The 16,422-nt window shown below is 38.6% G+C and overlaps 1 protein-coding gene across 1 annotated transcript in view; it reads right to left on the reverse strand.

Moving 5' to 3' along the window:
- The window catches only part of dnah9 (dynein, axonemal, heavy chain 9), a 164,339-nt gene that overhangs the window by 33,426 nt on the left and 114,491 nt on the right, over window positions 1-16,422 (reverse strand). Inside the window, exons 54-62 of the mRNA XM_057359459.1 lie at window positions 16,239-16,361; window positions 14,354-14,558; window positions 9,423-9,587; window positions 7,914-8,054; window positions 7,070-7,240; window positions 6,834-6,956; window positions 3,663-3,856; window positions 2,970-3,118; window positions 2,027-2,154 (exon numbers count right to left, since the gene is read on the reverse strand). Of these exons, the coding sequence (XP_057215442.1) occupies window positions 2,027-2,154; window positions 2,970-3,118; window positions 3,663-3,856; window positions 6,834-6,956; window positions 7,070-7,240; window positions 7,914-8,054; window positions 9,423-9,587; window positions 14,354-14,558; window positions 16,239-16,361 (1,399 nt within the window). The remainder of the gene's footprint in view (window positions 1-2,026; window positions 2,155-2,969; window positions 3,119-3,662; window positions 3,857-6,833; window positions 6,957-7,069; window positions 7,241-7,913; window positions 8,055-9,422; window positions 9,588-14,353; window positions 14,559-16,238; window positions 16,362-16,422) is intronic.

The raw sequence follows: 16,422 nt of genomic DNA on the forward strand, positions 1-16,422 counted from the left end.
CCAATTCTCACTATTTAACTAGTTGCTTATTAGCATACCTATTATTAGCCATATTGCTGTCTATAAGCACTTATAAAGCACATATTCTGCAGACCATATTCTACATCCCTAATCCTACCCAATACCTAAACCTAACAACTACCTTACTAACTATTATCAACAGGGCTCTAGAGTGCGACCAATTTGGTCGCACATGCGACCTAATTTCTCAATGGTGCGACTAAAAAAAATCTGAGGTCGCACCGGTGCGACCAGCCGTTCGAGGGAAAAAAAGTCTCTGCGAAAGTCTCCCTGTGGTTCAACAACAGACACATTAGGCCCATATCGTGGTCTAAACCAATCAGAGATAGTGAAGGGCGGACCCCCCTCTGATTGGCCGTGGTCCAGATATTCCTGTACGTTTGAAAATGCTGTGCTGCAGTCAGACAGAGAGGGGAGGAGCCTATAGGCCCGTCAGTTAAACAGAGTGGATGTAGCCGCGGATGATGAGAGAAGATGAAAAGAACAATTGACAACTTTTTCGTTAAGAATGTTAAGTTAAGGCCTGATCCGTCCGAAAATCATAACCAATGCTCTGACAAGCTAGACTGCGACTAAATGGTCTCATTTTGCGACAAATTTTCCTGCCAGTGCGACAAGTTTTTCTTAATGGTCGCACCAGTGCGACTGTCAAACTGATCAATATATAATTTTTGCGTATTATAAATTTAATGCGCAGAAATGTTATATTGCGCATGCGGCGCATTCAGTCACTCATTTTCGTCTCCCCTCCTTCAACCATTCGCTCATCTATCAGTGCCCCCCCCCAAAGACGTAATTCGCGGGTTACGGGTAAGAGGCAAAGGACCGAAAGAGCAGACGAGTGAAGCGCTCAATCTTGCAACTTAAATAAATATGCAGAATACAAGAATTTCCCCTGCTAAGGTACAAAACAGCAAAATGTGAAGTCCATAATTGGGAAATTGATGTCTTCTCTCTTTATTCTATGCATTATTAAAGATGTATTATAATTTTGTATGAATGTTTTAATTTCATTGTAAAGTTAAGCTTTGAGACGAATTTGGAGAATTTTGTGCTGAATACAGTGATATGAGCAAATATAAAAGGCATGTCATGCTTCTGAAGGGTCCCAAAACACACTCAGACCCCAGAGGGTTAAATAAAACCCATAGATATCCTGATATGCTGCAATGCTTAAATAATGAAAAACAAAATATAATTGTGTCTAATAATTACCTTAAAAGTTTACAGTTTTGCACAACACACAACAATTAAATTGAAATGATTTAATATAACCTGAGGGGTTATAATAAAAGCAAATATTGCACAAATATTTTAGTCAAACAAAAGCTTCACAGCCTGTAGTCACCATTTACGTTCATTATATTGATAAGAAAATGCATCAACATTATAATACAATTCTATATAAGTCTAAAGAAGACAACAGAAACGGTAAAAAGAAAAACAAATGAGGGTACGTAAATGGCAGAACTTTCATTTTTGGGTGACCTATTCCTTTAATCCAAAATGTGCAAAAACCAAACCCGTCATTAACCTTTTCTAAGTAAAGGTGAGAAAACAAAGTAGAAACCCGGAGGAAAAACAAGTGCCACTTCCTTAAGACCTCATCGCCAATTCTTTCGCCAATTAGTTTGTTTCATCGATTCATCGATTTCGGTTACATTGGGCGACACTTTAACTTACATTTACTATATACTGATTGTAAGATAGCACAACTAAACAGCCTTAGTTTGTGATAACCCCATATTAATGAAACATAATTCAGAAGGGTGGGAACAAGAATTAATTGAGTGACTAAAAAAATAAAAAGAAATAAAAAGAAACCCTTTCAATTAATGATAAAACATTGGCAGTTGCGATGTTATTTAATAAATTGCTTGCACATTCAACCAAACAGTCAAAATGTGCATTTCAACCAAGAAGTGCCTTTGAACATCCCCCCATACAAATGCACATGTGCATATTGGACACTTCTAGGTGTGAATGATGTATAACTTCCTTTTACCTGTAAAATGACCCAGTGTCCCTCTTTCGCAGCCAAATCCAGAGCCTGTTCTGCGACCACTTCCTGCCCCTGGCCCAGTGACACGTTGTGGAAATTTTTGTTGTCGAATGTATATCCCAGTTTCCTTCCTGCAGTGCAAGACACAAAGTATATAGACCATTACAGTCAGAAATTTAAGTTATCTGAAGTGTTTTATGTGTGGTCACACCCAAAGTGGAGATTTTATCTCAGTCCAGCTCTCCATAATTGGTTGTGTTATTTGATTAGTCGATCTCAAAGGCGAAGATTTATAGAATCTAATCCTTCAAATTCAGAGATGCATGGACAGCCACTATTCACAAACTTTTAAATCTCTCTTTGTGGAAAAAAAGGAAAAATACCAACATTTACGAAAAGAGAGCATCTCAAAACATTGTATGACAGGCAACCCAAAATATTAGTTTAAAGGGAAAGTTTACCCGAAAATGAAAATTCTGTCATCATTTACTCACCCGCTTGTCATTTCAAACCTGTATGACTTTCTTTCGTTAGCAGAACACACAAAAAAGATATTTTGAAGAATGTTGTTAACTGGCACCCATTCACTTGCTTTGAAGTGAATGGGTGCTGCTGCTGTTCCGTTACCAACTTTCTTCAAAATATCTTCTTTTGTGTTCTGCGGAAGAAAGAAGAGGGTGAGTAAATGATGACAGAATTTTTATTTTTTGGTGAACTATCACTTTAAGACATCAATTTACCAAGTATATAATGTTTTCTGTGTAGTTACCTGTAATATTTAGGGGGTAAGTTTGCAATATAACAAAGTGAGATTTAGAATAGCTAAATAACACCTTAGCTTTAAAACCACAGTTAATTACTAAAGCTTTTCAAAGATAAAATGGTTTTTACGCAAGATAGAATTTCAATTAGTAGCAGGGAATTTCCTCTTTAAAGTAATAGGTACCGTGTTTCTCCACTTCCTTCAGGGGGTCCACCCCTGGAGACAGGATGAAGAATATGGGTGTGGCGGCTGCAGACTCTTCAAAAGAGACGGCGAAATCCACCGAACGTCCCATCACATATTTACTGCCCAGCTTCTCCTCCACAAAATCTCTATATAGAAAAAAAGACAAGATTTCTAAGAAATTTCATAATTATGACAGACTTAAATAATTATGTAATGCTTGGATATACAAAAACGTCAAAATTATGTTAAAGATAAAATAATGAATGAACAGTCTGCATTATTGGTTGAGACATTAGCATACGCTGTCTTTTTATATTAGCATTACCTAAAGATCATGCACTAAAGAGTCTACATTAGAAACACAGAACTACAAACCAATGCCCGATGCCAAGAGGGCACTGTGTCCGTCACAAATACAAAAGAAAAACTATATTTAATGAAACTTCTTTTAATTTAATTCAATAAAAAATCTCTGTAAACAAAGCTAACTGACTTTTGGATCTGACACCATAAGGCTCAGACTTCTCACTTGCCATGTCTATCAGACATGGTTTAACACACTTTTAACTACAATATCCCATACTTCTTTAAAACACAACTTTAAAGCTCAAACATTAGACAAAGGTGATGACATAGATAAAGAATCTTGTCATCAGTGATTTATAGCTGATTACAAGATTGCCGTCTGACCTGACAGCGTATGTCATTCTGTCAGGACGTAAAGCTCTCATCATGCATAGCCTCTGAAGAGCTGTTTTATTCTTCCATTCCTGAGGGAACTTCTCCTTCTCTGGACACTCAGACTCCACAAACTTCTTCCAGCGTTTAACCGACCCTTCAATGTCCCGGTCAAGATTACGAAACTCCTCCATATTACAGAGAGCCTGTAATAAATAAAAAGTCATCATCGGCACCGTCAAGGCACTAATCAAATCTAACTACAAAGTAAAGTGTCTTTATACCACAAACTGCTGAGTAAACATGAATGTGTTTCTTCATAAACTAGACCTGCAAAAGTGCTTTGGCAGCAGAAGCCAGGCATTCCTATCGCAAAGCTATATTTATTTTCTCTTTGAAGAAAACCACTTTGACATATGCCGGTCCCTTTCATACCTCGACCCGGAGGTGCTGAAATCAGCGGGAGATGATGACTCATAATCCCAAAAAGCCTTCCTTATGGGAAACACTAAATCCTAATGGCACATATGAGCACATTATGGACTTCCTCTCGCTGAAATAACATAAGGCGCGTTCACATTCTTACCATTGACAATTAGGTGTGCTGGAGAACAGCAGGGGTTTTCTCAGCACAAGGTAAATCTTAGTTAGTTGCTCGGGAAACTAAGGTCGGTTTCACATTTAGTGCGTTTTCACACCTGTGTATCGACTGCTTTGTTCCGAAACCGGGGGTTAAATCGCTACAATATTGAAATTTATTTTAGTTCGGTTCTCATTCACAAGGCAATATTTCCAAACGGACCAAACTTTGCTAATAAAAGTCACGTGCGAGTAAACTCTCCTTCGATTGGTCAGAGTGCATCTGTTTATTTTCCGGCCGGTAACGCGAGTGATAATGAGCGTCAGCTGCGCGTTGTCTCGCGTATCTCACGGCGGAGCTCAGGAAGCATAAAAGGAGGAGAAGAACCAGGCCTGGATTTTATGTTATGTTGTATTGTGTTTGTGTGGCCGGCAGTCGACTGTGAGGGAGCTGTCAGCACTTTACTTTCGTTTTGTTGTTTGTATATTTTATTAAAAGTTTGGTTTAACGTTCGCCGGTTCCCGCCTCCTTCCTTCCTTACTTTGAACATTGTTACAGGGAGCCATTAGCAAAACAATCCCTTTTGCGTCACGCAACTTTACATAATTACCCATCATACATTGTGATACAGTCTGGTTCGTTGGTCCGTTGGTTCGGATGGCTTTCACACATCTACCGAACCGCTCCAGAGTTCGTTTGCAATCGGGCCGAAACCACCTTGTTCAGGCGGTCTCGGAGTGATTGTTTTGGGGCGGATCGTAGCGCGAAACGAATCGAACCAAGAGAGAAAACGCACCAGGTTCTGAAACAAACCCTTATGTGTGAAAACGCCCTTAGTTCACTGTCTGGTCCGAACCCTAGTTCGATTGCTCCCCCCTCCCCCTACCCCCGCTGGACTGCGTTCATATTATAATTTTTTGGTTCCGAACCGCGGGCCGTTTGCGTGAAGAGCATGCAGCTGTTTACCCTGTCACTTGTAAGGACGACGCAGGAGAAGGCGGCAAAATGCATAACTTGCTCGCGTCACTTTTATATGTTTTTGAACCGTTAGTTTTGTTTCCAATGCTTCAGTCCATAGCGGCACTTTCGTCTGTGAATGTACTGCAAATGCTCTTAAGAACGCTGAAGTAGTGATGGGTCGTTCTTGAACGATTCGTTCATTTTGAACGAATCTTTAATGTGACTCGGGAAGAACGAGTCGTCTTAGGGAGTGATTCGTTCAGTCGCGTATGCGCATTGCGCAACATTCTATGGGTCCTGTACTGGAATTCAAGAAGAACGAATGATTCAAACCCGAAGACTCGAGAGGTGAACTAATCAATTCTCTTTCCGGCTCTGACTGCATTGGTTTAGCTTACGACGCTGTCACGTGATGAACGAAGGAGTCAAACCCGAGGACTTGTCAGATAAGAGGTGTGGTGAGCTAATCATAGACTAAAGACTCAGGTAAACAATGAATTAATCTTTTCTGTTTCTTATAGCATTATAGTTTTGTATTGTTTGTAATGTGATCAACGTTTGCATAAGTAGTAGATGTGTTAGGAATGTAACATGTAACATTTTAATTATATTTTGCTAAAATGAACGAAATGAACGATATGACTCGAAAAAAGATTCGTTCATTTTGCTGAACGAGACTCAAAGGTCCGAGTCAGTAAAATGATCCGAACTTCCCATCACTACGCTGAAGATGAACAGAAATGAGATAGCCTATAGGCTACAGCTCTCTGCTTGGAGCGCGCCAGTAACGCTCGTGAGAAAAGTGAGTGAAACACACACACACACAAGCACACATTTTTACCAATGAATACGTCCTTAATAGCGGTTCACTTCCGTGATTTGGTACGATTGCGTTCATATCAGCAGTGAAGCGTACTGGAGTTCACATGAACCGCACCCCAGACCTCCCTTTTTAAGGGGACTCGGGTGCAGTTTGCGGGTACGCACCCGGGTTCGGAAGACAGCGTCCGAACTCTGACGTTAAAGGGGTCATATGGCGTGAACACGTGTTTTTCTGTCTTTGGTGTGTTATAAGTTGCGTGTCTAATGTATGTATTAGACACATAAAATTGCAAAAATTACAGTGTCGGAGCAAAAGATGCATTCTATCTAAAAGCGAATGCTCACCCAGACCTGCCTGAAATGCCTCGTGTAACCACACCCCCACAAATCTAGGTCAGTTCGTGGTATGAGTTGACTAAGACCGCCCAAATGTATACGCAAGTAAGGTGGGCGTACCTGTCAGTACAATTGCTTAGGAACCTGATGTTCCAAAATATGGTAAGAGGCGTTACATTTCCGTCACACACTTGCAGTATTTGACCAATCACTACCCACTGGTTAACTGGCCAATCATAGCACACCTCGCTTTTCAGAGCGTTGAGCTTTGTTAAAAATCTGTGGCCAATGAAGCCTCCATTATCAGAATTAAAAAAACAGACGGCCACTTTAAAATGACTCAAGTTTAGAGATATGACTGGTCCTGGTTCCTGCGATGACATTTTGCTTTTATTACATATAAATATTTGAAAGGAAGCCATCGACATAACGAAATTAAGGACCCGACGTGCTTCAAAATAAGGAATATATATTTCATAACTCACTTTAATTCCACCCCAGGAGTGATTTGACAGGAAGTCCACGGGTGAGGTCACTCCAGGTTGGACCGGGTACCTTAGAAGGAAGTCCAGCTCACTTGGATTGATCTCTTTATTCATGAGCAATACCTGAATGGAGATGAATACGTGCATTTAAGAGAAACAAGCGGAGACATGGCATATGTTTCGGTCTTTATGACTACTGCTTGTCATCTGTTAGACATAATGAAATAACGGCTCACTTGGAAGGCAAGCTGGGCGGTGTAGGTGAGTTTGTCACACTCAAAGAGCCCGCGGGTGGTGTACTGGAACACTGAGGATGTGATGTTGTCAATCAGATTTAAGACCCGTTGTTTCAAGGTCTCATCTGGGGCGGCTTTTAGTACAGCATTTTGAAACACGACGTTGAACGCCTGGACGTGAGAAGCACACAGAAGCAAGAGAGAGAGGAAAACAGAGAGATTGAGAATTTTGCTTGGAGCAAAATGTTGTGTTTTCTTCCTCATTTTCTAATGAGACATTTTTCTAACTGGGAAGATCAAGATTTCTGCATACATTTGTACAACAGGGAAAAGGCAATTATTTTTTGATAGCTGTAGATTGTATCTTATCAGCGCCATGACAGGAAAGCACGAGAAAGTAGTTCCTAATCTTTTTCCATTATTAGAAAGCAAAGCTGCTCTTGACATTAACATCAAGAGCTTTCAACAGAATTCTGTTGTTGCAGCAGGAATCGAAACAAAACAAATATTTTTAAGCAAAGAAACTATTAAAATTACATTCAACTCTGATCACGAAATATCATCTATTTTGCCGTGGCGCTGTACATTTAGCTGAGGGAAATCCTTTTGTAATTGCAGTTCTGCAGAATGTTTAAGCCTTGTTATATTAAAAGCCATAGCTCACCACCACTGCACGGTTGGGTTAACATGGGACAAAACATAACGCAATAAAAGCACAATTGAGCCAGGAAACAGAAAACACAATAAACTACAACTGTGGTACAAACTAAATTATTGAGATCAGGGAAATAAACAACAGGTTTTTAAAAGAGGCTCTGGTTCAGGGTCAATAGTCAGGAGATACCTTGAGAGAGAACTGGTACATGGGGTGGATTTTATTGAGGTCGTTCATGATAAAATACAGAAGCGATGCTCGGGCCGCTGCCGGACGGTAGTGCTCTCTCGCCGTATTGATTTCAGCCTCAGTCACCTTGGCTTCCTTCACCTGTATTGATGCATACAGGAATACATCTATAGCTGAGCTGAGGGACATGCTTGTTATTAATATGCCAATAAAGGGTTTTGAAAAGGTCAAAGTTTATTGACAACTAAAAACCATGTTATGTATTGCATAACATGGCGACAAATGTTTTTATTAAATAAAAACCTATGGCTGTAACAACTGAATGATGAAATAGTAATAGTACAGTAATAGTATTTGAATTGACTATATGCAATGCAAGTATTACAGTAAAAATAATCAGATTACTTTTTATTGATTTATTTTACTTGTCTTGAACTTGTTACTGTGTTCACTTTACTTTAGCTCAATTGGTAAAGTAATGCGTCAGCAACACAAGTCATGGGTTTGATCCCCAGGAAACACATATACTGATAAAAAATGTATAGCTTGAATTTTGGATTTGGATTAAAAGATCTGCCGAATACAAATGTAAAAGTAATAATATTTATATTTTGTTTTTTCAACTGTTGGGCAATAAACATTTCTTTATCTGAATAGTTGACAAATACACGCACGTGTCCTATGGTGTGACTGCATAAGAAAAATTTATCTTCATTCTTTTTTTTTCAAAATTTTTGCTGTCACACCTAAAACACAACAAATAACAATAACAATAAAAGGACAAATAAATAAATGTAAAAAAATGTAATTCTTAAAAAATAAATGAATATTGTATAATATATATATATATATATAAAAAATAAATGAATATTGTATAATATATATTATATACTGTGTATATATATTGTCCCCATGAAATCAAATTGAATTCGTTTTTAGCATTAATATGTTATTTGTTATATGTTATGAATGTTACCATATCTATAAACAAGTGTGTTTTATAACATTTGCTTTTTCCTGTTTTTTATCATAAATACTCAATAATATAAAATAGTATATTATTAACATTTTGTTTTCAAAATTTTTGCTGCCACACCATTATTTGTATTATTATAACTACCCATCTGCGCTTTGTAATAGACCACTTTTAGCACACATTACATACGCCTCAATTCGTGCATTGAAAGTCAGTAGTTAGCACAACATAATACAATAAATTAACATTAGATTTACATTTGTGAATATACAAGAGATCAGAGCTTCCCAAACATCAGAGGGGTAAGGCCACCAAACTTTGCATTATTATTTCTCTTTTTTTATTGGTTAATGAAATATAAAGAATTACAACAGCTACATTGTTCACAAATCTATTGTAATAAAATTCATAACTATATATTTTATTCAACATTTTCACATTTTGATTCTGCCTAGGCCACAGCTTCAAGGCTCACAGTTTGGGAAGCACCGCAAACAGATAACGTCCAAGGTGCTAATAATGATATACCGCACCTTATCTTCAATATCTGCCGCTGTTCGTTTGGTCGTCTCCAAGTTCTCCACCAACTCTATGTCTCCGAGGAAGTTTCCCGAAGCAGAGGACAAGCGTGAGAGAAGGTTGTCCTCCAGAGTTTTCAAAGTGATTTTGAAGCCGTTCTGCTGCTTTGTAAGGTTTGACTTCAAAGTAAAAAACAAAGAAAGGCGTGTTTGGAATGATGTGCATACCAACGATGATTCATAAAAACAAGACCCACTGGGTATAAGACTGTAGAAGAGCCAGGGACATTAGAGGGCATACTAAAGGCTGCAGAGATCAATATATTCAGCATCTGCCTGTGGGAGACATGAAGGTAGTATTTGGGTGGATTAACACAGTTCCTCTTGGCAAAACACATCAAACCGCAAGCACTGAAGTGTGATAGGATTGTCAAAGCTGATGGATCCATTTCCCACGTTTATGAAAGAAAAACAAACAAACAACAAGCATTCGCACTCTCACACCAAACATATGGCTATGGTGATAAACCAAACGCAGTCAAAGCACAGTGATGCAGTTGAATCGCTATTTGGAATGTCATCTCCCAAAATCACAAGCGTGACATATTGGAGCGTCAAGGCGAAATGTATCCTTGATGAGGTCGATTTGTGAAAATGAAAACGTAAAATACTGCAGCCAGTGACCAATAACCCAGCAAACACACTACGTTGTCACAATGTAGCCAACCTTTTAAACACGTTGTAACAACGTGATCAAAAGGTTGATGTTTTTACGTTGTGTGGTGAAGTTGTCACAATGTTACCTTTTAAAACCTGCATTCAGTGCCATTGTTTAGGTTGTGTGTATGCTGTATGGACAACCAGCAAAGAACATTTAACCATCACTGTAGAGAAGCGTGAATATCAGCCTTTTGAATTTCAGCCAACAGTTGGGCTGGAGGTCGGAGGAAAGTTCGCTCTGATTCATCGAAAGAATATTGTTCTTATAGAATTTCTGTCTTCTTAATAGGTAAAAATAATGAATTAATACAATTTAACAAGCTAATCATGACATAATAAAAACAGGAGTTTTAGGGTTTCTTTATTTATATTTGTGTGACTTGCCCCTATGGAATCCCAATTCTGCAAAAATTTTAAATAAATAAATACAAAATAAAAACAGGAAAGAAATGTAAAAATACAATCATAAATAAATATGTTCACATAAAAATGTAAAAATACAAAAATAAATGAGTATTTGTGCGTTTATTTCTTCATTTATATATAATTGTATTTTTCCCACATTTTTGTATTTATTTATATATTTATTTATTTACACTTTGCATGTATGTATTTACTCATGCATTTATGTGACCACTTATTCTTTTCCACATTTATATATTCCCACATTTATTTACTTTAAAATGAATTATTTCTACATTTCTGTGTCCACATGGTAATGAGGGGGACGTGTTTTACTTCAGACTTTCACTTCATGCCATCAAGGAATCAAGGATTAATGAAAGTGTTCTGAATGTCGTCTGACAGCTACTGAATGTTGCAGAACAACATTGCTACAGCCTTCTAGCACCTCACATTTCAACGCTGCCAGAGGAAAAATGGAACGTTGTCACAACGTTAATGCATTTGTTGGGAGGGCTTTATGAGATATATAATAAATAACAACAGAAAAATGACAAGCACATGGTTTAAAGATCTGGACCTTTCCATGTGACCTCTCATCAGAAAAGCTACAACTACTGTATACAATCCTTAGGGCTCAGTCATTAATAATTAAATCTCCACTAGCATCTTATACATCCAATTAACCTGGACCTAGAAAACAAACTAACTAGCCAGCAAAATGCCTTATTATGAGGAAAGTGCAATTTACTTGAACAATTTCAGGCAAGTAATCGTGTGACGTTGGTTAATTTTAGAATGGCAGAATTCTGCTCATTAGCCAAGAAGACTGATGTCTAACAATAGCTTCTTTCCATGGATCACACTGACCATATTTGGAATTCCAATGTGCATGCAATAACTCAAAAATAGCACATATACTTAAAAAATTAGACACAACCAAGGAAATGTAAACACACAAAGAAGGCATCTAAAAAAAGGAGCAATCCCTGTGGTGTGGTTGCGTAACATCCAATCATAACAACAGGGCAATGTGTAACTAACAGCAAGTGAAACGTCTCGTGTTTTTTGATGTCATGGCAGGTGCTGAGGGATCCTCACGTTCTTCTTGCAATTTTCAATATTAATTAAGATGATAAGAGAGGTCTGTATCATTATTTTCATCCTCAGGATCTCAGATACAAAACACTAATTAATCAAGCTTCATTAAGCAACATTTCAATTTTACGGCAAATTCAACAGAGAGGATCTAGACACAACCGCATTTTCTTCCTGACGGTCATTAAAAACGCTTTTTCTTTTCGGAGTAATTTGTTCATAGATGAAATCCTTCTGTTTTCAGCTCATGGCTGGAATACACTACAAGACTTTTGCTCAGATCTTTGCCCAGATTTTCAGTCAAGGGTTGTTACAGAAAGTCTGCACCAGTCTGCAGATTTTATCACGTATTGTTTTCTATGCAAACGTTCAAAAAGTCTGCAAGTGTATAATGTCTAGTTTCTTACAAATCTGTTCAGATTTTAAAAGTCTTGTAGTGTATTCCAGCCTTTAGACAGACATGTTAGAGATGAGTGAGAACAATAGAAGAAGCATCGTAATGAACTACTGACGCTGTAAAAATCCAAAAGTACAACAGTTCACCTAAAAATGAATATTTTGTCTGGATTTGCACATACCAAACCCATGCGACTTTTATGCTTCGGATACAAAAGCAAATGCTGGTCAGGATGTACATGCTGCTACTTTCCATACAATGAAAGTGAATAGTGACCAGAGGCCAAAACAGAGCCAATGACCTTGACATAATTGACGTCAAGCCTATGTATTTAAGGTAACACTTTAGTATAAGGACCAATTCTCACTATTAACTAGTTGCTTATTAGCATACCTATTATTAGCATATTGGCTGTCTATAAGCACTTATAAAGCACATATTCTGCATGACCATATTCTACATCCCTAATCCTACCCAATACCTAAACCTAACAACTACCTTACTAACTATTATCAACAGGGCTCTAGAGTGCGACCAATTTGGTCGCACATGCGACCTAATTTCTCAATGGTGCGACTAAAAAAAATCTGAGGTCGCACCGGTGCGACCAGCCGTTCGAGGGAAAAAAAGTCTCTGCGAAAGTCTCCCTGTGGTTCAACAACAGACACATTAGGCCCATATCGTGGTCTAAACCAATCAGAGATAGTGAAGGGCGGACCCCCCTCTGATTGGCCGTGGTCCAGATATTCCTGTACGTTTGAAAATGCTGTGCTGCAGTCAGACAGAGAGGGGAGGAGCCTATAGGCCCGTCAGTTAAACAGAGTGGATGTAGCCGCGGATGATGAGAGAAGATGAAAAGAACTATTGACAACTTTTTCGTTAAGAATGTTAAGTTAAGGCCTGATCCGTCCGAAAATCATAACCAATGCTCTGACAAGCTAGACTGCGACTAAATGGTCTCATTTTGCGACAAATTTTCCTGCCAGTGCGACAAGTTTTTCTTAATGGTCGCACCAGTGCGACTGTCAAACTGATCAATATATAATTTTTGCGTATTATAAATTTAATGCGCAGAAATGTTATATTGCGCATGCGGCGCATTCAGTCACTCATTTTCGTCTCCCCTCCTTCAACCATTCGCTCATCTATCAGTGCCCCCCCCCAAAGACGTAATTCGCGGGTTACGGGTAAGAGGCAAAGGACCGAAAGAGCAGACGAGTGAAGCGCTCAATCTTGCAACTTAAATAAATATGCAGAATACAAGAATTTCCCCTGCTAAGGTACAAAACAGCAAAATGTGAAGTCCATAATTGGGAAATTGATGTCTTCTCTCTTTATTCTATGCATTATTAAAGATGTATTATAATTTTGTATGAATGTTTTAATTTCATTGTAAAGTTAAGCTTTGAGACGAATTTGGAGAATTTTGTGCTGAATACAGTGATATGAGCAAATATAAAAGGCATGTCATGCTTCTGAAGGGTCCCAAAACACACTCAGACCCCAGAGGGTTAAATAAAACCCATAGATATCCTGATATGCTGCAATGCTTAAATAATGAAAAACAAAATATAATTGTGTCTAATAATTACCTTAAAAGTTTACAGTTTTGCACAACACACAACAATTAAATTGAAATGATTTAATATAACCTGAGGGGTTATAATAAAAGCAAATATTGCACAAATATTTTAGTCAAACAAAAGCTTCACAGCCTGTAGTCACCATTTACGTTCATTATATTGATAAGAAAATGCATCAACATTATAATACAATTCTATATAAGTCTAAAGAAGACAACAGAAACGGTAAAAAGAAAAACAAATGAGGGTACGTAAATGGCAGAACTTTCATTTTTGGGTGACCTATTCCTTTAATCCAAAATGTGCAAAAACCAAACCCGTCATTAACCTTTTCTAAGTAAAGGTGAGAAAACAAAGTAGAAACCCGGAGGAAAAACAAGTGCCACTTCCTATACGATCAAATATTTTAATTTGTATCCCAAAACCGGCACGATTGCCATCCTGTCTGTCATAGTACAATGACTAATTATCGTTGCGCTCAACCAAACTAGACCTCAGAAACTGATGAATCCAATTAAGCTGGAAAACACCTTTCAAATACCCTCCAATTAGACGGCATCTACTTAACTGTCCCTGCAATTAAATGCAGAGAGAGTGATCTAATATCAAAGAGCCTGTCCCTTTCTTTAATGAAAGCCGGGCTGGGATGTTCCTTAGAGAGAGCATTTAAATTGAGACAACATATTGGTCCATCAGTCTAAGTGAGAGATGCCTGGCGTGCGAATGAATAAGAGCGATGCTTATACCTTCAGCTCCTCCAGGTCGGGTCTCTCCATGCTGACCACGGCCGCCAGGAGCTGATCCTCCAGTCCGTCCCGTGTCACTGTGAAGTTGACCAGCGTGCATTGAGCCTGAAGCTCGGGTTGGTAGTGAGGGTTCGCCAGCTTGGTGTGAAGGATCAGGCGAAAATCGGGGTTGTATTCGCACTCCTTGTCGCCGATCTTTATATATCTTTTGTGGATTCAAGTAAAAACTCAAGCGATATTTCACCCCAAAAATGTTAATTCTTACATCATTTAGTCATACTCATGTCAATCCAAAACTGTATGACTTTTTTCTTCTGCAGAGAACAAAAGAAATGTTTTGAAGAATGTTGGTAACCAAACAACAATGGCTGCCATTGACTTCCATCGTATGGACACAAAACCACATTTCTCAAAATATCTTTGTAACGAGGAAGGCGGGACGAGAGCCATGGGGCAACGAGGCGGGGCCGGTGGCGTGAGTGATAGTGGGAATCAGCTGTGCGCACACCGGTCCCGCATGTCTCATGGAGGAGATTGGTAGCATAAGAGGACTTGCGACAGGACTTCTGACGAGAGAGGACCGGGCCCGGACATGTGTTAAGTTTTATTTATGTTTGTGTGGCCGGCTGTCTACCGTGAGGTGGCTGTCGGCCCTTTTACTTCCGTGTTATTGTTTGTTTATTTTGATTAAAGTTTTTGAATGTTCGCCGGTTCCCGCCTCCTTCCTTCCCTACTTTGAACTATATTACAATCTTCTTTTGTGTTCCACAGAAGAAAGAGTCATATGCAGATTGTGAATGACATGAGGATGAATAAATGATAAGTAGGGATGCACCGAAATGAACATTCTTGGCCGAAGCCGAATAAAAATGAAACACTTGGCCGAAGGCCGAATACTGAATTTCTTCTATTTATTTAGCCAATTTTTTCACTAATGCATAAACTCAATAATCAAAATGTGCTTTTAATATTTGTCTTGCTTTTCAATGTAATTCAACTTTAAATATAAAATTGAGAAAACCAAGTAAATAAAAATAAAAATATTGAGCCCTCTCCTGTATTCAATGCACTAACTGACTGCAGAAAGAATGTAATGTACTCTGTTCGCCTACAACAAAGTTGTTCATTAAAAAGTGTAATTTAACATAAGCCAACATCCATGCAAGCAAGGCATGCTGAGGCTGACTGACAACAATTTCAGTTCACTTCGCTCTAAACTCAGCCCACAAAAGCTGACTGATTGTTCTCTCAGAAGGTGTACTAGGGATGCACAAACATAGCTTGACATTCCAAGTTGTTGCGTACAGGGAACTGTGTGCACGATACCACTGTGCGATGTCAAAGGATGTCGGGAGTGGCGGGGCTTCAGACCGCACGCTCCCGTCTGAAGAACAGTCTACCGGTAACAATGCTTTCGTCCGTAAATTTACTCCCGCGCTGCAGGTTCCGTGTCGTGTCGTTCTCTGACACTTTAAAATGCTTTAACACACTGCCGACATGTTTGCTGCATCTCTCTCTCCGCACTGGTTGCTGCTTGATTGCATCAGACGTCATATTCAGTAAATTTGTTCGGCTATTTTCACTTATTTTGGTTGCCAAACATTCGGTGCATCCCTATTGATAAGATAATATTTTTGGGGGTGAACTATCCCTTGGACACATATGTTAGAAACGTGTGTGCTGTTATTCTTCCAATGGAACACAAATGTAGTTAATCTCCACAAGTCCCATAACAGTTTACAGTGACCATGATTGTCGATTTCCAAAAGTCTACAGAAAACTTTTGTCAGATTTGTTAAAAGTTGTGTTCCAGGAAAACAATCCTATACACCATACAGTACAAAAGTATGATATTAATGCATAAAATGCTACTAAACACTCTTACCGTCCTTTCTTGATTGTTTCACGGCCGAGTAGAGGACTAAGCACCGGATCAACATTCTCTTCTAAATTCTCGATGAGGACAACTTCTCCTACAGACAATGCCCTCTCAATGGAGTCCAAATACCTACATTAGACAATACAAAAAGAGCAAATAAACAACCTTAACGCGGCAATTCATAACTTTT

This window comes from Triplophysa rosa, linkage group LG18, assembly GCF_024868665.1.
Source record: "Triplophysa rosa linkage group LG18, Trosa_1v2, whole genome shotgun sequence".
Taxonomy (NCBI): Eukaryota; Metazoa; Chordata; class Actinopteri; order Cypriniformes; family Nemacheilidae; genus Triplophysa; species Triplophysa rosa.